This window comes from Onychomys torridus, chromosome 5 (genome assembly GCF_903995425.1).
Source record: "Onychomys torridus chromosome 5, mOncTor1.1, whole genome shotgun sequence".
NCBI lineage: Eukaryota > Metazoa > Chordata > Mammalia > Rodentia > Cricetidae > Onychomys > Onychomys torridus.
This window is the reverse complement of record NC_050447.1, coordinates 50,580,752-50,602,444: the sequence shown is the minus strand read 5'-3', so window position 1 is coordinate 50,602,444 and position 21,693 is coordinate 50,580,752. Positions and strand designations below refer to the sequence as shown.

Here is a 21,693-nt window from a genome sequence, read left to right as displayed (position 1 = left end):
CATTGGTGCCAGATGATATAGAGGCTTCTGTAGTCAATTGACTGCCCATGTTCTGTGGACTTACCACAAGGGACAGCTGCAGCCTTCCATGGGACCCGGATGCCTTTGTGGCAAAGACCAGAGGTGGGGCTTCAAGTGGATGAGTGTGTATATTGCCCCAGTCTGGCCACCTTCTTGTCAGTCAGCACCCTCGTCCTCCAGCTCTGGCCCCAGGTAGGCCACCTTTTTTTTTTTTTTTTTTGGTGGACCTGAGGATCGAACCCAGGGCCTTGTGCTTGCTAGGCAAGCACTCTACCACTGAGCTAAATTCCCAACCCCAAAGGAATTCTTTTTTTTTTTTTTTTTTTTTTTTTGGTTTCTCTGTGTAGCTTTGGAGGCTGTCCTGGAACTCACTCTGTAGACCAGGCTGGCCTCGAACTCACAGAGATCCACCTGCCTCTGCCTCCCTAGTGCTGGGACTAAAGGCGTGCACCACCACCGCCCGCCACCCCTTGTCTAAGAATCCACTGAGGAACTTGTAGTCACCATGCTAAGTGCTTGCTGCTGAGATTAACATTCTTGTCACTGTTCCTCAGCTGACCTCTTCCTCCAGTGATCTTGGAGACAGTGCCTCCCTTTGGGTTCCTCAGTTCACCCTGGAGTGGGAGCCTCCATATTCTTAGGGGTGGACGGGATAGCTGACTCTAGCAAATACTGGCTTGCATGGACAGTAGAGGCCAGTCTCCTGCTAGAGACCAGACGATGCACATCCTTAATCCTACCCATTGTCTTATTTGCCTGTTGCTGTGTGATGTCCTATATAGCACAGAGTTCAGGGATTGCTATGCAGATGTCCCTCGTGGCTACCATCCTGCCAGCCACAGTCTTTACACTTCTCTCCTTTGCACATGTTAGGAAAGTGAGGCCCAGAGAGGTCACCTGTCCAGTCTGCCAGCTACTTCGGCAGACCTGGTGACAACCCCAGGGATTCAGCCATGGGACTTACCCTCAATGTCTAGCGTCTAAACCTAGACCTGCCTGAGCCTCTGCCCTCACTACCCTCTGCCCCTCACTACCCTCTGCCCCTCACTACCCTCTGCCCCTCACTACCCTCTGCCCCTCACTACCCTCTGCCCCTCACTACCCTCTGCCCGGGGCCTCTTGACAGGGACTTCCAGGTCACACTAATCCCAGAGCCTCACAGGTTGGTGGATCTCAGAGTTTGTTGAACAGGCCTGCCTGTCATCTGGCCAGCTCCCTCTGTAGGACAGAGTGCCCACGGCAGTAAACACATCATATGTAGAAGAAACATGGCTACTGGGATACTAATGGACACTCAGACTGGCCGTGACCATCTGACCCTCAGGAGAGGGACCTAGCCCACAGCTGCACCAACCCTTCCTTTCCTAAAGCCATCACTCCCAGCTCTCGGGTCGTTGTAGAAGGACTGAGCCAGTTGTCATCGGATGGGAAATGGGAGACACATGAGGTTTTCCTAGGAAGGGACAGTTGGCATGGCCTTTGTTCCCCCATGAGGAGCCATTTCCAATCCTAGGTGAAACCCCGCCCCCACCTGGCACTGGCACAGCTCAGAGGGATAACTAGAGAGAGAGTCGGAGCTGCCGGCGGCCCAGGATGCCTAACCTCTGTGGGTATGGCCACTGGGCTCAGAGCATCTGCTTCCACATCTGTTCCTGACAGATGCCCTCTGGAGGCACGACACTGGAGCCAAAGACACACAGCCTTGCCTTCTGAGGAAAGAAATAGCAGTGCTCCAGAGCTGAGGCTTTCTTTCACTGTGCTTCCCACAAGACAGCCAACTGGAGTGGAGTCCCATGGGATTCAGGCTGTGCTCTGCAATAACTTAAAACACCCTGACATTCATCTACCCTGCAGCAGACACAGCCTTCCTGTTGCTGCACCTGGCAGCCGTGGTATAATTGCAACCTTTGATCCAGTTTCATCTTGAAGAAGCTGCCAGCGCCCTCCTGCTGTCCAGTCCAGTATCACAAGCAGCCCATGTGTGCTCAGCTGTAGGCACGGGCAGAGCTGGCAGAGCTGGCAGAGCTCCTCCTTTCAGTCACCTCAGCCGTGGAACATGCTCCCTTCCCTTATTTTTTTTCCTAATGATGAGTTTCTGGATTCCCCCTCCCCAGCCCCTGCTTCCCTCTTTTTTGGAGGAAAATACTTAGCAGGGACCATGAGCCACTCGGAAGGCTCTGTTCCCTCCAAAGGCTTCAGAAGGCCTCTGTTGTTCCCCTGCCGCCATAGGTAGGGAGACCCTGGCACCTGTCAGAGTGTTCCCAAGCAGGCTCTATAGAAGTGTGTCCATGTCAGACAGGGACCCTGTCGCATGGTAACAGTCGTGTCTGTCAGATTTCTGAAAGAGACAAGGGTCTGAGTGACCGCAACAGATGGGACTTTTATTTCAAGCAGTGAAGGACAGCCGTGTTCCTATGGGAAAGGAGGGGTCTGCATGGGGCGGGGGCACTGGTTGTGGGGTTTGGGAATGAGGAACTAGGTGCTACAGCAGAGAATGCATGCACTTGCAAGGGTCTCTCCTGGGTTGTTTGTCCAGGCAAGGCCATTTTATCTTTAGAGACTGCCCCCACCCCCAAGCTATCAGGATGTGGGTGATAGGTGACCGAGTCAGGCAATACAGGAAGGGGCTGGAGTTTCAACATAGAGGTAGAGGATTTCAGCAAGCCGTAGGGGAACAGGAGGTTCCATGGTCAGGGTCTGGCCAAGTTTGTTCGAGGTTTATTCAAACAATGTCTCCAGCTGGCAATTGAATGAGGGCCACATAGGAAGTGATAAGGGCAGTGCTGGCTAAACTGAACTCTGGCTGAGGTCTGACTGGCTGCTGTGGAGTCATGTCTTCCTAGAGGACCACAGACTCCCTTTTCCAGAGACTGTGCTCATCGTACACTTTCCTTCCCAAGCCACAGAGGTCAAGAAAAAGACATGCACACTGCCTGTCTCCAGCACAGCAGCACTTAGAGGGTATTGGGGGTGGGTGAGCCCATGAAGGAGATCAATGTTACCAAAGAGGCAGAGCCACAGAAGACCCCCAGCCACTTACTGACTGGGGCTGCCCTTGAACATGAGCAGAAAACAGTCATGCACGCTTCCCATAAGGCTAACATCCACAAATGAACAGTAGTGGACCCAGCAAGTGCTCCTGCCTCTCTTGGAACTTCTCACTGGGTGGGGCAGGAGGCAGCACCATTTGCCTTGGCTCCTCTCCCCTGGCTTCCTTGTTACTTCTGGGACTTTCCTGACCTTTTCTCTGTACAAAGCTCATAGTAGCTTTCAGGTGTCAAGTGTTAAAATGAACATTGCCTACTCTCTTGGGACAGCTGAGCCTTGAAAGGAGGGACCCTTGTGTCTCTCTGAAAAGAGCCAGGAAGAGATGCTAGCATTCTAGGTCTAGCTATGACAGCTGATCCATGTGTAGCAGAAGTGGGGCATGAATGTGGCCTGACTCTGGGGTCAGATATACAGTCTAAGTCCCATCTGCCACCTACCATCCCTATGACTCCACTCAACCTTGCCTGTGACCCTCCCACCCATGGCATGTGGCAGATATGTACATGTTGGAGCACATGTGCACATTTGCAGACCCAGAAGAGAATTGGGTGCTCATCACCCCAGGCTCCAACCCCCAAACACCATCTGCTCAGGATGTCTCAAAGGAGTACTATATCCATTTCAGGTGAGCCACCAGCTGGGAAGCATCATGGACCTCTTTACCACCAGCCTGTCCCTTGCAGGCCTGAAGCCACCCAGTGACAGGGTAATCGATGGACTTGACCTACTCCCCAACATGCTTCAGGGCCACACCATGGACAGGTTGGTGCTAGACAATATCTGTTTCAGCCCCAGTCCTACCTCCCTTGCCCCTGCTCCTCATGATGGGGCCCAGAGCTACTCACAGGCTATAACTTCCTCATTGGCTAGCTGTGACCCATATGGAAGGAAGCAGGAGTATAGATTCGGGAACAGAGGGAGGCAAGGTGGTATGGGGACTTGTAGCTAGACCTGGGGTATGCACCTGGGAAGGAGACCAGCCTGGGCCCACTGGGTCACTGGGAAGCCCTGACTCTTAGGAAAACTTAAGGCTTTAGGGGTAGGAGGTGTCCTTCCAGCATGTGTAGGCTTCTCCCAGTCCCATTTGATTTCCAAGAAGAGGGATCTCATTATCACCAGCTCAACTCCTTTGCCAGCCCAACCTCCTAGGGCCTGGATTTGCCTCATCAAAGGCCAGGAACAAGCAGGGAATGACTTGGGCCAATCCCTATAGCCTTATTGGCTACCATACACACAGGGCCAAGTGGGACCCCAGACCTCATGCATGCTAGGAAAGCATTCTACTGAGCCACACACCCCTATCCCCTCCAGTTTTTGTACTATGTGACCTTAGTACATCTTTAAAGTGTTAGCCAACATCTGCCTGGAGGCATGGGCAGCTCACCACTCCAGGAGCCCCACAAGTGAATACATGGACTTGATCATGATTCTTTCTCTCCTCAACACAACAGGCCCATATTCTATTACCGTGGCAACACACTGATGGCAGTCACTCTTGGCCAGTACAAGGCCCACTTCTGGACTTGGACCAACTCCTGGGAGGAATTCAGACAGGTACAGGCCCTTGAGTACAAGCCCTGGAAGGGGTACCACTGGAAGATCCCTGGAGAACTGATGTGTCTACTTCTAAGCTACCATCAGGGGAGGTACCATGGCCCTGCAGCCTCCCTCCCTCCCTCATGTGGCCCTGTGGGCCCTGCCCATTCTCAGTTTTCATGTACAGATGGCCAGAGGTAAAGGCTGGGCACACTTCTCTCTCCCCTGTGTGATATGGGCTCCTGGAAAATGCTAGGGGCATGAGTGGTGTCCAACAGAGAAAGAAGGTAGGGGACAAATACTCTCTCCTGGGGTGTCCTGCCTTCACAGGAGGTCTTCAGAGAGCACAAGGTCCAGGTTCAGGCAGAAGGACTCACTATCTACTATGCCCCTAACCAAGCCTCTCCTTAACACCCCTTCTCTTGCTCCTTCCAAGGCAGGCAGCATCAATGGTGGCCTGCCCAGGCCCAGATGCTAATGCCCACAAATGGAGGCATCAGTATCTACATCCTGGTGCCTGCTCAAGGTCTGAAGGTGAAGTGCCACACCACATATAACCTAGGCTCCTGCTGGCCCTTCATCCCACATGGGGCTGCCATAGGTCTTGTGTCCTGCAAGGTACTGGTCCTACCTCTTACATCCCCTCAGGCTCTACAGGGTTCTTAAACACATGAAAACCTACTAATGTGCCTTAATAAGGAAGAAAATTACTTAATGAAAAACCCAAATACTAGAACATTCTGAACCAACTAGGAAGCAAACTATCAATGTCTCATCTCAGGAGGCTCCAGCTAGGCAGGACTTGGAGCTGGGCAGCATGCCAGGCTGGGCTGGGTATGTGTGGGCAGGTGAACAGCATATACCCAGGTGGACATAACTCAAAGGCACAATTCCCCAGTGCCTTGTTTGGAAGTTTGGGACAGCCTAGGACAGTGTCCAAAACCCATGTTTCACCCATCCCCTTTCTGACCCACACTGCCTGAGGGCCATCCTAAACATTGGCCTGCCATGCCATCAAAGACTCTTCTAGTTGGGGATTTAGCTCAGTGGTAGAGCGCTTGCCTAGCAAGTGCAAGGCCCTGGGTTCAATCCTCAGCTCAAAAAAAAAAGACTCTTCTAGATAGGGTTTCTATTGCTGTGATGTAACAAGAAAGCAAGCTGAGGAGGAAAAGGTTTGTTTGGCCTACACTTCCTCGTTGTAGTCCATTATTGAAGGAAGTCAGGGCAGGAACTCAAACAGGGCAGAAACCTGGAGGTAGGAGCTGATGCATAATCCATGGAGGGGTATTGCTTACTGGCTTGCTCCCCATGGCTTGCTCATCCTGCTTTCTTATAGAACCAGGACCACCAGCCCAGGGATGGCACCTCCCACAGTGGTCTGAGCCCTCCTCCATTAATCACATCTTATGGAAGCATCTTCTCAGTTAAGATTCCCTCCTCTCAGATGACTAGCTTGTGCCAACAAGCTGACAAAACTGTCCAGCACAAGCAGCCAGTATCCTAGAGACCTGTCTCCCAGGTGCTCATGGATATTTCTAGTCCCTGTAACCCAGGAGTGCCTTTGGAATTCCCTCAAGGGATCTGAGGCTACAGTGAATAGAGCGTAGGGTTATCACACATGCTCTTGTACTCTCCTCAGGGTTTTTTCTGAGATACCCATTGTTGGCTCCTTGAGAGTCTGGGTAGTTTAAAAGTCAGAAGGAAGAAATTCCCTCTCATGCCTGTGTGGATCTCTCTGTGGACCCCTGCAGGGCCACAGGGGATAAGGTAGCTACTCTGCCCCTTTGGTCTCCTTAAGGCAGGGTCCAGAGAAACCCATCTTTGCTTCTACCAGACTAGCCCCATCCAAAAAGGCATACACCAAATCCTGTCAGCACCTTTGAATGTCTGGAAGGTTCTCCAGGCAGAATTCATATCTACATGGCATGGTGGATATGAGTTGGTCCTGACTTGAACATGTTTTCACAAGGGGCTAGAAGATATCAGGGAAAGCCTGCAGGGCCACTAGTAATGCCTTACTCTGTGTTCTAGCAGGAGGAGTGAGACCCACACTCCAACTCCTTGGCTGAGAAAGTGGAAGGTTTTTGCACCCGGATAAACCTCTCTGGCTATGCAGCAATCCAGATCCAACCAAATCAGACCAAATTAGGAAAAGCCCAGGTTTAAAGTGTTCCAGGTGATTCTCTGGCCTCCCAGAGAGGAGACTAAGATGAGAGAACCACGTGTCTGTTTTTCTGGGATGCAGTTTAAATACCCTATGGGAGTGGTCTTGAGCATCTCTGGGGGAGGAGCCACGTTTGGTGGGCTTTGAAGGGGCGGGTTTGGGGAAAGAGATGGGGAAGGGAGTTGAGGTGGATCTTCCACCAGAACATTCCAGGCTCTTTGGGTATGGGGATGCAGGTTCAAGTCTGGCTACTTTCTGTGGGCATGGGGCAATGTGGGGAAGGGGAAGTCGGGAGTTGATGGGCTCACATTCAGCAGGAAGTGTGAGTGAAGGAACGTCCAGTTAATTGTCATCCTGGATACCTCAGGCATCTGTTTCTTGAGGAAGCAAGAGAAGGCAAATTGCTAGGAAAAAATATATTAACATCTGCCCTAGCTGTACTGCAAAGATGAGTGCACAGGGCAGAGGAGCAGATGGCCCTTCACTGGGACGTCTTGGAAAACCAGAGGGTGGAGGGTCCCAGCTGCTGGACAGACCATCTATCCTGAATAGGTGCCCACTTGAGCCTGGAGAGATGGTACCAGCATGGATATCCCAGGAGCTTGGCAGCTGAGGGGGTGGTGAAGATTACAGTCCTGTCCACTGGGGCTCAAGAGACTTAGGAGCTAGCTGTTTGAGGAGTACTCTGTCCCCTGGAGAGAGTGGGACAGGCTCAGGGACAGTTGGGTCTTTTGGCATGGAGGTAGGGAGATAGCTGTGAGCATGTGAAGGAAGACAGGACCTCAGAAGGGAGAGGTAGGGGAGGTACCCAGCCAGTGGTGGAGCATGGGCCGGGAGGTGGTGATTAAGGAGGAAGGGCCTTCCATAAAGGAGCCTTAAAGGGCTCAGACCTGTAGGAGAGTGTGGGGTGGCCTGAAGGTGGGTAAGGGCAATGAGGAAAAGGAGAAGGAGAAGGGAGGGCCAAGATAGCCTGAGTTCAATGGAGAGCTTGGTGCTTTAAGGGGGCGGGTTTGGGGAAAGAGATGGGGGAGGGGAGTTGAGGTGGCGCTTCCACCAGAACAGAAAGGAACACGCATCTTCCATGTTCTGAGTCTCCTGTGAGGGAGCCTGTGTTGGCATAGGTTTTCATATCTTTTAGCTTCTGAGAACATGTGACATTTGAAATGTGCATAGCCCTTGCTATTAACAGAATCTCTCCCCATTGTGAGACAATGATTCCAAAGAGCTCAGGTCTCAGGGTCTCATTTCTCATGGTTCAAGGTTAGATAGTTGAAAGTTGGTCTCTTACTGGAATCTGGTCTAAAAAGAAAGTCATCCTGGAGCCTGGATGGGACAGCCTAGACCATGGCTACTCCAATGTCCATCAGTCCCACCCTCTTAATCTTAACCTGAGAGGCCCATGTTACCTAAAGGCCCAAGGTCTATACAGTGGGTCACCTGCTAAAAGTCACAGCCAGGCCCAGAAGAGCTAGATCCACCTTGGGTTTACCTGATAGACCCAAGCACTCATGGCCCTGTGTCACTGACATGGGTCCTGGTTTCTTGGCCTTACGTCACCTGCATGGTTTTGCAGGTCAGCCTGTGGAGGCATCATGCCTTCACAAGCTCCTCTATACCCTTTGTATGAGGACACGCTGCTCTTATTTCAAATGCTAGGGTCTCCACAAGGCTGTTTTGAAGCTGAGGAGGAATCCCACGTAAGATGACAAATTCATGTCATCTGAGCTGCCCATGGGCACAGATCACAAGTCCCAGGGTTGGGAATCATGGATCTGCTCACTGTTCCCTCCTGATGGCAAACACATTGGGAGAACATTTATCTAGAGGCTACATAGCTGTCTCACTACGGTCACTCTGTACCTTAGACCCACATTTATTCTAAAGGCCAGGCCTGAGGGTATTATAGCCTGCATACTCTACTCCAGGTCACTTAAGAGGCTAGCCCGTTCCACTCCCTATCTGGGCCTAGGACCAGTGGAACCCAGGATTTCTTAGTATGACTATCCATATAGACTGATAGGCAGGTCCTCAGTGCAGTACCAAGTAGGCCCTGCCCTTTGGTGGAGGCCTTAACATCCCTTCCCAGTGCTAGAAACCAGCCAGGCCTGGTGGGAGGTGAGGAGAAAATACAGAAATGGACAAGGATGCCAGACTCATTAGGAGCCGGGGTTTTTTTTTTGTTTTTTGGGTTTTTTGGGTGTGTGTGTGTTGTTGTTTTTGTTTTTCTGAGACAGGGTTTCTCTGTGTAGCCCTAGCAGTCCTAGAACTCACTCTGTGACCACAGTGACCTCAAACTCAGAGATCAGGTCAAACTCAGAGATCTGCCTGCCTCTGCTTCCCTCCCAAGTGCTAGGATTAAAGGTGTGTGTTACCACCACATCATCAGACCTTTTTTTTTTTTTTTTTTTAAATCAGGTGACTTTTTTTTTTTTTTTACTTAATTAAACTGCAGCTGTCCTGAGTTCCCATGGTCTGATTTAGAACTGAAGCCCAGCTAAAAGGGGAGGGATGTTTTTAAAGGCAAAAAGTCACCATCTGTCCCTGCTGATGTGAGCTGCAGGTGTGAGAACATCCCAGGTCTGTTGTTCCTGGAATTCCTGGCAGTGTCTTAACAGCCTCAGGTTGCTTACTGAACTAGCTTCAGACCTAAAATGGAGTCCTTGGCTGCTACAACACCTGAACTTTCACTGTCCCAGGAGAGTGAGTCAACCAGAGGGTTTGTGCCCTTCACCATCTCTCCAAAATCAGTGTTTGATTTCTAGCAGTCTGCCTGTCCCCTGTGCATCCAGAGCCAGGCCAGAGTCTAGCTCTTTGGGGAAGATAAAGTATAATGTACAGCAGGCTGGCTTCCCTGCCAGTGCCCTGAGGGTGAGGTGCTCAGACAACCCCAGCTGTAAGAGAAATCCTAGACCAATTAGTGGGCTCTTAATTAAATAGCTTATTTGATTTGCATCCAAATTATAATTTATGTGTTCCATCTAGACTTGGATACTTCTCCACTGCTTAACATTTTCCCGCTAACTGTGGTGGTTCCCTGCCATGCACTGTTTGTTTGTCCCCTGGCAGGGTGCTCCAGGAGGTCCAGATTCTGGAACCCACGTTAATTGGAAGGTAGCCTGTCCTTCCATCCCCCACCTTGTCTCTACAGCTCAGTGCAAACGGAACTTCATAGTCTACAGCCTCCCCGCTTTAAAGACTAAACTGCTGCACCATCACAGGGTCTTAGAGACATTTGCTTAGTGAACTGCATGCACTGCATTGCACTTTCCAGCCCAGCCACCATTTCTAATGTAAACAAACCCTACAGTGTAGTCTCCCACTGGCAACATGGCTGATACAAGGGCACCTGAATCATGGTACTTAGTGTGAGCTCCTGCCTCACAGTTCTGTCTGGGACTGTTGGAGGCTTGATTGGGGACATTCCCCATCAGTAGTAACCAGAGCGATCTGGGAGGGGAGGGGGTCAAAGACAAAGGACAAGCTTGCACACATGAACCTTCATAGTGGAATCAGGCCGTACCTAGGAGAGAGAGCTTCAGCAGCCACGCTACCTGAGAAGAAGCTTCAGAGGCTGGCTCCATGCTACCTGAGTACACAGTCAGCCTTCCCTCTGCTTCTGAATACAGAAATGCTCCATGCTACCTGAGTACACAGTCAGCCTTCCCTCTGCTTCTGAACGCAGAAATGGTGGTTATTTACAGTCTGTGCCTTCTCTTGAGTCTGTCGGTCACGGCTGTTTTGTCCCTTTCCTTCAGCTTCCACGTTCAGCTCTGGGTCTGTCTATCTACATGTTCTCTTGGCTTTCAGGCAAAAGGTTCTTTTTTTCTCCTGATCTAGTGACTCATCCATCCCCTTCTAAGAAGTCCACTGTTCTCCCTGGCCACACACTGAGAGAGGGCTTTATGGAGCTCAGGAGCTCTCTTCTGAGCCACTGGTCATAGTCAAGATGTGGGACTGCCCAGACTGTTTCGTTTTGTTTTGAGGTAGGGTCTCATGAGCCCAGGCTGACTACAAACTCATGATAGCCCTACTTCTACCTCCTGAAGCTTTTCCCTTCAGCTGGATGGCCATACTCTACCTGACTCATGTTTGTTCATCAGTGAACACTGCAGCACTCCATCTATGTGGGTGGAAAGCTCTGGTGCTAGAAGGTACAGGGTATGGTGGATGTGAGGAACAGGACAGTAGGGCATCTCTTTCAGCATGGGCTCCGGCCCTGGGGTCTTCAGTTGGGCTCTATACCTGTCGTTGCAGGGCATTGACTTCTGTCCCGGTCAGAATGTCTCAGGAGTCACAACCCATACCCAGGAAGAACACACGGAGCTACCCCTGATCTTCCACCTGGGACGTGACCCAGGGGAGAGATTCCCACTCAGGTGAGGCAGGGGCAGGGTCTCCATGCTCCAGAGGAGACAATGGCCAGACAGGCCAAAGGTGAGAACCATGTCTGGGTGCTCTGTCTTCCATGGAGTTACTCCTCTGGTCTCAGAGGGAATGTATGCCTTTGTGAGGATGTGAACCACACAGAGGGATGGAACCAGAACCCCTGGCACTCATCCAAGGCCGACGTTGAACCCATCAATTCCCAGAAACCTACGTCTCCACCTTGGACCATGGCTGTCTTGCTCTCTGGGAGCCCTCTTCCTGCTTCCCTTTCCTGGTTGCTTCCCATCTCTGCCCCTTCTAGGTTCCATCCACTAACACCCCCCAGCAATGGGTCCTATACTCTGAGCTACCTTCAGGGATGGCCAAGGGCACGAGTGAGGGATCCAGGCTTAGGATACATCTATCCCCACTGCCTAGCCCAGGGACTGACTGGAGGAAAAGACTGAGAGAGAGGCTGTCCAGGGATATGATCCTAGACTCTGGAGTAAAGTGCTTCAGGTGACGGCCAGGATCCTGGAGCCGAGGGCTGCCTAGTGGTCCCCACTAGGCAGGAGTCCTTGAACTCCAGAGTCGTTATTCCTGGCTACCCACAGTGACTAATCCTGGTGAGTTAAATGACCACTGCAGGGTTCAAGGACACCCCTCCTGCCTTCCCCTTTCTCAGTAAGACTTGAAAGTCACTGCACACACAGTGACTGGCATCACATCCACCAAAGTCTAAATCTACTAGAGCTCCTCAGCCGACTTTGGCCCAACTCACTCCGGCTCTCCCCAGGAGGCTAACACTGCTCCCTTAGCAGGATGGTTGGTGCCTGGGGTCCCGGAATACAAGTCCTGTGTCCTACAGCATTTCTGCAGATTGAAAAGCATAGCCTCTGGCTGAGTGACAGGCCTTGACTTGCTAATAGATTATAAAACAGGACTTTGAGACACCAGAAAAGGTCCCTAAGGCTGCTCCCACATCCCGTGTAAATAGCTGTGTGTCTTCAGGCAACACTTTGGAAACACAGTCTTGTAGATATTGTTACGGTCAAGATGACAATAAGGTCATCCTAGATAGTGGTGGGGCATTATTCTGAGAGAAGAGGGGCCAGAGACATCAAGGAGGAAAGACTGCTTAAGGACAAGGCAAAGCTGAGCCAAGGGGTTGGACCAGGCAGAAAGGTGCCTCTAAGGTCCTCTAGAGGGAGTGTGGCCCTGCAGTGCCCAACTTCAACCCTCTGGCCTCCAAACTGTGGCTGTATGGAGCCCCCTTTTCCCTTCCCTCAGGCAGAGACTGGCATTTCCTCAAGGCCCATAGGACATAAATGTCACAAACCATAGGAGCTCTGGTAATGAGGGACGGTGGGGCTGCAGGATTGATTTGCTATCCTACAAGATATATATATATATATATATATATATAGATATAGATATATAGATATATATAGATATATAGATATAGATAGATATAGATATAGATATATAGATATATATAGATATATATATATATATGCCTATGTGATTGGTGATTGGCCACCACCTCATGCCCTCAGGATCAACTCAAAGGTCACAGTGATGTCCCTGCTTCATTTACAATCCACATCTAGCAGTTTGGGTCCTTGGGGAATTTCTTATCCTGAGATGCCTCTTCCTTAGGCCTGTTCAATTCCTAAAGGTGAGCTCCACCTGCCAGACTCAGTAAAGACTGCACAATTCCACTGCTGCAGCAGCTACCCAGCCCCTGCCCCAAAGCCACCTTCTAGCCCAAGGACATGACTCTCTCAAGATAGGGCATAAAGAAAGCCAGAGGTGAATTTCTGGAGACAATGTCCCCATGGCAGGCACTCTGTGGGCTTCACCTGTCTTGCTGCTTTCCTGCACTGAGCCTCTTGAATGGCAAGGTGACTGTTACAGACTAGGAGCCTTGGGACATAGTCCTTAGCACTAGCTGGCCATGGGACAACAGCTATATTTGGCCACAGAACCTGCAGGGATTTTGGGATGCCTAGGACTTGCCTTGGAATTAACAAGCCATGAACACAGCAGCACACAAGGAGAAGGGCGTACAGAGGGCATAGCATAGGGAGGGCTGGAGGGTGTGGGGATAGGCAAGCCTCTGAAGATACAGACCAACACGAGTTCAGCCCCATCATGTGTGTCTCAAGATACTCCATCTATGTGGACAGAAAGCGCTGGTGCTGGCAGCCACCTTGAAGTCTTCAGGAGCTGGACTAGGCCATACCTGAGTCCCAGGAGCCTCATCCTCTTCCTAGGAGGCTGCTGTGCTGGAAGTGGCCCTACTGTCATTGGGCCAGCCAGACCCAGCACAAGGTTGGAGTACAGTCTCGGAAGGCCTTCAGTTCCCTTGGGGTCACAGTGATGGTTGGGGTCTTGCAGGGTACAGACCAGGTGGTCATCTTCTTACCAGTCATCCTGAGACATGAAGAAATCTGAGGACTTAGTTCACGTGCAGAATTCTCTCTGCCCATGTCTTGTTAGATCCTGAGTTGCAGATATCTGAGATTCATCTGCAGCCTGAGCTTGGCCCCCTGCATGTACACAGCCCCAGGGTCTGCCCACTTGACTCCATTGCCGGGACGTAGCAGTGGTGTGTGTTGTGCTGAGCCACGCACCCCACAGTGTGCTGTGGTTTGCTTCACACCCAGCTAAGGGCTCCCTGACAGTCCAGCAGATGCTGTGGTACAGGGGTATGGCTGGACCTTGTTGGAATGGTCAGGTGAAGGGGGAGTGTACAGAATGGGACAGGACAGGACACAGACTGGATATATAGCTCAATGGAGAGTGCTTGTCTAGTGTGTCCATCCCTAGCACCTCCAGAAAAGAAAAATATATTTCATTGGTCTTGTCTGGGAGGGGAATTTAGCATTCAATTTTTATTTATTTGAGGCAGGGTCTTACTATGTAGCCCTGGCTTGGAACTCACTATGTAGACCAGGCTGGCCTTAAACTCACTGAGATCAGCCTGCCTCTGCCTCCTGAGTGTTGACTTTAAAGGTGTGAGCCACCATGCTCCTCTTAGCATTAACCTTTAAGGAACCACCAGCCACTTCCCAGGGCTGGGGCCTTGCCTCCTCATGGCCTCCCCATGCTGCCCAGGGACAGACTTGTTCCGTGGGATGTAGCAGCTCATGGGTTTTCGTTTGTAGTTCCCTGAGGACACGTGGTGTGGGCAACAGCAAACATGATGTAAGATGGCAGAAAGACTTGGTCCCCATTGACGTCCTGCAGCTTCATTTTAGTACCAGCTGGTGATGGTCCAGAGGTTGGTTATGTGCTATCTGCATGGTGCTTCCTTTAACCTGTCTTCTTAGTGAAAAATGAATCAAATTCTGAAGGTGTCTATGCTGGAACTTCAGGGCTGTGTGTGCTGCATTCTTTCCATCTGTACCTGACCCCTTCTCAACATAAGACAGGACTTTCTAAGGAAATAGCACGTATCATATGTGTATGTGTTTCAAAACAGTAGCAACTGCTGTGGCGGTTCCCAGGGGGAGGCCCCAGTCCTCAGGACCCAGTCTCCAACCCAGAGCCCTGGGTTCTCATCACACACAGGTCATGCTGGCAGTGACAGAGGAGGACTCCCTGCCATGGCTCAGCTTCCTAGGCCCTCATTTCCTTCCTCTGGCAGAGTCTGACAACAGGAGAGCAGTTCACAGACACACAGCCTCTAGGGAGGCTCAAGGGTCACCACATGGGAGCCCACAGCCCACTTTGACTTCAGACTGCCATCCTTGCTCTTCCCACCTCTAGAGACAGCTCAAGGTCTCAGGCTTTCCAGGCTAGACCACTTCATGTCCTAGAATGTCTGTGAACCTCCTAAGCTGCCTGCCAGGAGATGATTGTCCTTGGACACAATTGTAACCAGAGCCGCCTTCTCTCCAGCTTTGCCAGTGATGAATACCAGGATGTCCTTAGCAGGATTACCCAGGTTGTCCAGCAGCACCAGAAGTCCTTGGTCCCTGGACAGCCCCAGCTCAATGTGTGTAACCAGGCTGTCATGGTGAGTGGTCTGTGTGTGCATGCTGGGGCTTGCTTGTGCTTGGCTACTGCTACCCATGCCAGACACTGGTCTCATCCAATGTTGGGACATCTTGGCTCCCTGTACACATGCAGCTCAGCCTGGCAAGGTGTACTCAGGCACCAAAGTAGAAATCACTGTTCTGGGCAGTATAGGAGGGAAAGGCACAACATCCCACTAATGTTTAGGATTGTTGGAGGGTGAGTATCCTTGTTCAGGACTGGGCTGGGTCCGGCAGGAACATGGAAGGGGAGGTGGGTTACTTAAAGCAGCCATACTGGAAGGTCTATACCCAGCAAAGATGACTCCCCCATTGCTGTGTAGCTAGAGCTCCCCTGTATACTCTAGCCCCTCCCCAATCCCCTAAGGCTGCTTGCAATTAGGGCAGAATTGCATGCAACTGACTAGGAGGGGTGGCTGGATACTCAGGTGAGAGTCCCATGATTCTCCTGGTGGTCCTTAAGGAAAGTCGGTAGTCAACAAACCAAGCTGTCATGATGTTTTGCAAGCAAGCCCAGCTAAACTCCTGAGGACGGCAGCAGTCTGGCTCAGGAGACAGTCCCTACCATGCTAGTGTTCTGACCTCTAAATGATAGTGCTAGTTCAGGAGTTCCTTAGGACTACCAGGTTTCTGGGGCCTCAAGAGCTTGAGTGTCCTCATGGTGGGGCATTGCTGTTCCCATTCTGTCTGCAGCTGCTCTGTAGCATAGGCTTAGTCCAGTGAGTGGCCTTAGGGGAGAATTTGGGTCTTTTCCTAACAAGCTGCTGTGACACAGTCTAGGGTTTGGATCAAGTTCATTTTCTCTGCCAATCAAATAATTAAAAGTCTGGAATGCAGCAGGTAGCATCCGAGGAAGATCAAGCAGCACACGGAATCAGTGGTTGAAGGAAGGCATTTATTGGGGGTGAGGAAACACACACATGTAGCAGACATGGAGAACAACAAACCCTCTGTGAAGCAAAAAATCCAGTCTCTTCCTGAGGGCTGGGGTTTTAAAGTCTCTGCAAGGTTCTCCTCCCCTAGTTTAGGGTTGGTCAGTTTGAAGAAAACTAGGGTGGGTGAGTGATAGGCCCAGAACTGATGTGTGGAGTGTCATGAGCAGGCCTTGAACTGGTTGAGCCAGTCCCTAAGTGGGGAGCCTGCTGGTGGGGGACAGAAGTCTACAAAGCTCATTCTTAAGCTGCCAGGCTTTTGTGACAAGGCAGGAGGGGGAGGAAGAAGCTGGCCATCGTGGAAATTCACCATCTATATCACCCAGACATGGCCCCTCTCCCTGTCTGTCTACCAGGGAGTCGGTAGAAAAGCAGCCTCTTTTCCTGGCTTCCCGCACTTGGAAGCTGCCTGAGATATAGCAGTTGGGTGGCTCTGCCCTGAGGTTTCCCTTACTGGGCCTCGCTTTCCTTACTACGTGCTTTCCAGCCAGCCCCACCAACCTCCTTTTCTGCAGAGCCAGAGCTGCTGCTTGAAGAAGGTCCTGGGGCTCCACATTCCCAGCTTCTGGAAGGCATGCAGATAGCGGTGTCTCTGCACTACAGCCAAGTGGGTGGGTGAGGCGGGAGGTCCACATCTTGTTGATTGTGCCCAGACAAGTCTGAATAACTACAGTTTATTTCCTTAAATTTCATTTTCTAGAATTGGGCACCCCCAGGCTGTCAAAAGTTAGGGAAGTGTCTGACACCTCCTGAATCTGTCCCTGAGAAGTGCTCCTGGCCCCATTAGCCAAGACTAGAATCTCCAGTCAGCCCTGCAAGTGTCCGGAAGGCTTTGGCCTTGGGACTGATGGACGAAAGAGACCAGCTGCCCTCTGCTCACCCACCACTGGTTGGATGGCCTCTGCAACCAGTAGCAAGGTTCCAAGACTGTATACTGGAGACCTGGCCCTGGAGTCCACTCTGGCACTGCAGCCCATCTTCCCAACTGGCTATTGAAAAAGAAGCAGTTCTTACTGCCCTGCTGCCCTTGACCATGACCCAGAGCTCCAGCCCAGGGTCTGCAGGGCTGTCACTTTGCCTTCTCACTGTTTCTGCATATATTTCAATGCTGGTGCTTTAGACAGAGGTGGAGATTTCAGTGCTATGCCATGGAGCCACCATGTGCCTGGCCATCAGTCCTTACCCCCATGTCAACTCCCTTGGGTTACTCTCCCTCTTTTCCCACTGGCTGCAAACAAGAGACAAAGATGTCACATCACCAAGCCCAAGGTGTTGTTACTGCTCCATCAAGACAGGAAGGCGACAGCCTAAGTTTCTGGCTCTGGCTCAGCACACTATGGGTCCATTTCTGCAGTACCTGCCATCAGTCACATGCAGGCTACAAGATATAATCTCCAAAACCCCTTCCCAGAAAGCTCATGGGAGCTGTCTGTCCATCATGAACAAGTTTTCACATCTCTGCAATGATTGTAGTGCCAAAGCTGAATTGTAAAGGTTGGAAAATGATAACGAAGAGAGATTGAGAGACCAATAAAGGAAATAGGAGGTGTGTTAGCTCTATTATTCTCTTTCTTTCTCTCTTTCTTTCTTTCTTTCTTTCTTTTGTTCTTTCTTTCTTTCTCTCTCTTGGTTTTTTGAGCCAAGGGTTTCTTTGTGGTGTAGATTTGGCTGTCCTGGAACTCGCTCAGTAGACCAGGCTGGCCTTGAACTCAGAAATCTGTCTGCCTCTGCCTCCTGAGTGCTGAGATTAAAAGCTTGTGCCACCATGCCCACCTATCCTGGTTTTTAAAATAGAGATGATGGGAGACATTGTATGTTAGATGTCCCATGTACCTGTTGCATGAACCTCCCCTGGAGAGACATAAACATCTATATGTCTCAGAGAGAATACCAACGACAGACCAAAGTAACAGTTGCATCTAATGAGTTCACTGCTTGCAGGAGCACAGATGACCCCAAAGCAGCTCCATCATCCTAACTGAAAAGTCTCAACCCAGCATGGATGACAACTTCCCTATAGATGCATAGTGGAGCCTCCCTTCAGTTAACCTTCCACCCGGATACTCTAGCATCTCCAGAGACTACCACAGATAGAAGAATTGCCCCAGGCAGGGAGGTGGGGGGTGAGGAAAGGAATGGTTGGAATCTATTAGACCTTTCTTACACCCTCTCCTTTGACAGGACATAGGCCCAATCTGTAGGATTTCTTTTGAGTAATTACAACCACACTGTAACATGAATCTTAAAAGGTCTTATTAATAAAAAACCCAGAGCTAGATATTGGGGTAAAAGCTGAAAGATCAGAGAGGCAGAGAGCAAGCCACTAGTTCTTACCCCTACAAAATCCTCCACTGAAAGAGAGCAAGTTCCTGTTTCCTCATGCCTTATATACCTTTCTGGGTCCTGCCATATTACTTCCTGGGTTAAAGGCATATGTGCTTCCCAAGCAAAGGCATGAGATCTCAAGTGCTGGGATTAAAGGTGTGTGCCACCACTGCCTGGCTCTGTTCCCAGTGTGGCCTTGAACTCACAGAGATCCAGACAGATCTTTGCCTCCGGAATGCTAGGATTAAGGGTGTGTGCCACCACTGTCTGGCCTCTGTGTGTACTCTAGTGGCTAGCTCTGTCCTCTGATCCCCAGATAAGTTTTATTGGGGGGGTATTTATTCACTATACCACACTGAAGATGATAATGGCTATTATACTCGGAGGACAGTCTTGTATCTGGGCAGGTAGATCCCGCTCTGTCCTTGGCTATCCAGATCTTCGGTTCCTCTCCCCCAAAAGAAGAGGGTACATCTTCTTGCAGATGCCCAGGAGGGTCTGTGGCCTCGAGGTAAGAACCCCCACCCCGACGTGCTACCCTGCTTTCCCTCTCCACTTCAGGCCATACTCAATGCACGCGCACCTCTGTACTCGAAACTATCCACCAGCTCCCTTCCTGGCTAATTCCCGGAAAGCAGGGGCTGAATTTCAATCCCTTCGCTCTGCGCACTGTGTGTCAGAGCAAAGGGACTGTGGCAACATCCGCACCGGCCCCTCCAGGTCCAGAAGGCTGGCCCTGGGAGAAGCGGGACTGAAAAAGTGCGGGAGCCAGAACCCAAAAAGGGTACCAAGGCGCGTATCCTTTTTCCACCAGAAATAACCCTAGATTTCCAGTTTGACGTCACCTAGGGTTCGAGCAAAATTGCTACTTCCTGCAAGAGGCCACCAGCCCCCTAACCTACTCCCCCAGAGGCCCGCCCCCTCCTAGTCCCGCCCCTCCTGCTGGACCTCTCCCTAAGGACACCCCGCCCACCAAGGATGCCCCGCCCTTGTTCCAGGGACTAGTTTAACCCTAGCCTGCTGACACCCCTCCGCCCTTTCTCTTGAGTGCACGCGGATATGGCGGAGCCTGAGTTGCAGCTAGTGGCGCAGCGCATCCGCAGTTTCCCGGACTTCCCCATCCCCGGCGTGCTGTTCAGGTGCGGTCACGAGCCCGCGAGGCGTTGGCGCCCAGCGCTCAGCTCTTGGCGCAGGCGCCTGGGCAGTCTCGGGGATATTGCCGGGCCTCCTCCCCGCCTTCCCCGGTCACCAGTCTGTCCTTGTTCCCAGGGATATCTCGCCCCTCCTGAAGGACCCCGACTCCTTCCGAGCTTCCATCCGCCTCCTGGCCAATCACCTTAAGTCCACGCATGGCGGCAAGATCGACTACATCGCAGGCAAGTGGCCATGCTAGGCCTTGCTGGTCCCCCACTATCTAGGCCCTCCCTTTTTCCCTTCGTGTCACCCACAGCCAACCCCACACCCACCCTGACCCTCCTTTAGCACCCTCTTCCTCCTTGTCAGTCCGGTGTTGACCCTGGATGACTACTACGTCTCCTACCCCTGCTAGGTCCTCTGACTTCCGCCCTCAGTGCCTGTTCCTACTAAAGATAAACTCTGCTCTGTCCTTGTTCAGGGCCAGCCTTTCCTCCCTTAGGAAATGAGTCTGGCTAGCAGCCTGGCAGCAGGACTGTAAGGAGCATGTGTGTGTTTCAGGAGAACTTTGAGGAAGGCCCTGGAACCTGGAAATGGGCATCCTCGCTAGGGGCAGCTTCTAGAATGAGCTAGATGCTAAAAAATGCGGTAGCCTCAGGACAGACAGGGGCGTGCCTGGGCAGGCCTAGAGCCTGGTAGCCTCAGGGGCTGTTTCTTTCTGGCCTTTGCCAGAGTCTCTCTCCTTCCCCAACACAATCTTGTGCTCAACACCTGTCGTATACCAGGCTCCATGCTTGGACTTCAGAAACACCCTAGGGTAGCTGAATGTCCACCAGGGAAGTTGGACGTGTCCCAGAGGGTGAGAACCCCAGAGAAAGGGTAGCCCAGGCAAGAGCTCAGGGGCCACAGTACTGATGCCCATTTCACTTCTTATTGGTACCCTCTGACCATGCTCCAGGAATTAGGGCATGCTTTCTCCCCACTACAGCTCCGGCCTCCCCAGAGGACTGGAGTCATGTACCCCAGTACTGTAGAGTGCTCCTGGGCACATGTTTTTTTGAGAGGTGGCAAAAGCCACCATAAGTGCCCCTGAGCTGTACAGGAGACAAATAATACCCCCAATGCTAGGATGCTGCCCAATAGCCCTCAGCTTTCTAGCTGTAGCTAGTAAGGCCTAGTATTCCCAGCCAATACTATTCTCTCACCTTAACAGGCTTAGACTCCAGGGGCTTCCTGTTTGGCCCTTCCCTAGCTCAGGAGCTGGGGCTGGGCTGTGTGCTCATCCGGAAGCGCGGAAAGCTGCCGGGCCCTACAGTGTCGGTCTCCTATGCTCTGGAGTATGGCAAGGTAATCAGTTGGGCAGTGGGTAGCTGTCTATAGTAAATGTGGGAGCTCAGGGCTAGGTTTATACCACCAGGAAACCTGGAAAGGCTAGGGGTGGTGGTTACATGTTAGCTCCTAGATTTAACGCTTCCTGTCTGCAGGCTGAACTGGAAATCCAGAAAGACGCCTTAGAACCTGGGCAGAAAGTGGTTGTTGTAGATGATCTCCTGGCCACTGGAGGTAAGAGCCACTCCAAGGCATAAAAGGTTCCAAAGGGACAAGCCTTATCTGGAGTGCTGACTCAGCCAAGAGCCATCCTACCTTCTCTTTTCCTTGTCCCTTCACCCCCAGGAACAATGCGTGCGGCCTGCGAGCTGCTGGGCCAGCTGCGGGCCGAGGTGGTGGAGTGTGTGAGCCTGGTGGAGCTGACCTCGCTGAAGGGCAGAGAGAAGCTAGGGACTGTGCCATTCTTCTCTCTTCTGCAGTATGAATGACCAGGGGCTGGAATAGCTGCTATACCCCAGCCCCCAGCATCTATGACTGGACAGCGGCTCGGCCCTGGCACCCAAGTGACCTTTGTGAGCCACCAGCTGCCCTTTCCGTGGGCACCACGCCTATGGACCACCTGGGCCCTTGCACTTTCTGTATGTGCTGAGTCCTGACGCAGAGCTGTACTATTGTAGGTTATGACACAGCAAGATCAATAAACAGCTTTGTTACACATGGTGCTCACTGTCTTGCATGGATCCCATTCCACAGCTGACATGATGGGGTTGGGGGGAAGATGGTGCTCAACTCTGCA

The 21,693-nt window shown here is 51.6% G+C and overlaps 2 protein-coding genes across 4 annotated transcripts in view; both read left to right on the top strand.

The window, feature by feature from the left end:
• The window catches only part of Galns (galactosamine (N-acetyl)-6-sulfatase), a 37,451-nt gene extending 19,756 nt beyond the window's left edge, over positions 1–17,695 (top strand). For 2 of the 3 annotated variants that reach the window (XM_036187019.1, XM_036187020.1), the window contains 5 exons: positions 3,695–3,831; positions 4,521–4,623; positions 11,024–11,145; positions 15,041–15,158; positions 16,810–17,695. In XM_036187019.1, coding sequence (XP_036042912.1) covers positions 3,695–3,831; positions 4,521–4,623; positions 11,024–11,145; positions 15,041–15,158; positions 16,810–16,896 — 567 coding nt within the window. In that variant the 3' untranslated portion in view covers positions 16,897–17,695. Of the gene's footprint in view, positions 1–3,694; positions 3,832–4,520; positions 4,624–11,023; positions 11,204–15,040; positions 15,159–16,809 lie in introns of those variants that run through there. The other variant, XR_004944970.1, reaches the window with a different exon arrangement.
• A 1,058-nt stretch (positions 17,696–18,753) lies between these two features.
• Positions 18,754–21,614, top strand: Aprt (adenine phosphoribosyltransferase). The gene is made up of 5 exons (XM_036188068.1): positions 18,754–19,573; positions 19,704–19,810; positions 20,782–20,915; positions 21,053–21,131; positions 21,243–21,614. Exons 1-5 carry the CDS (start codon positions 19,494–19,496, stop codon positions 21,383–21,385), a joined length of 543 nt encoding a protein of 180 aa, XP_036043961.1. The 5' UTR covers positions 18,754–19,493; the 3' UTR covers positions 21,386–21,614.
• The last annotated feature ends 79 nt before the right edge of the window (positions 21,615–21,693 follow it).

Coding starts and splice junctions, on each gene's coding strand:
- Aprt (XM_036188068.1), top strand. CDS start 19,494: ATGGCGGAGCCTGAGTTGCAGCTAGTGGCGCAGCGCATCCGCAGTTTC. Junction 19,574..19,703: donor ATCCCCGGCGTGCTGTTCAG/GTGCGGTCACGA, acceptor CCTTGTTCCCAG/GGATATCTCGCCCCTCCTGA. Junction 19,811..20,781: donor CAAGATCGACTACATCGCAG/GCAAGTGGCCAT, acceptor TCACCTTAACAG/GCTTAGACTCCAGGGGCTTC.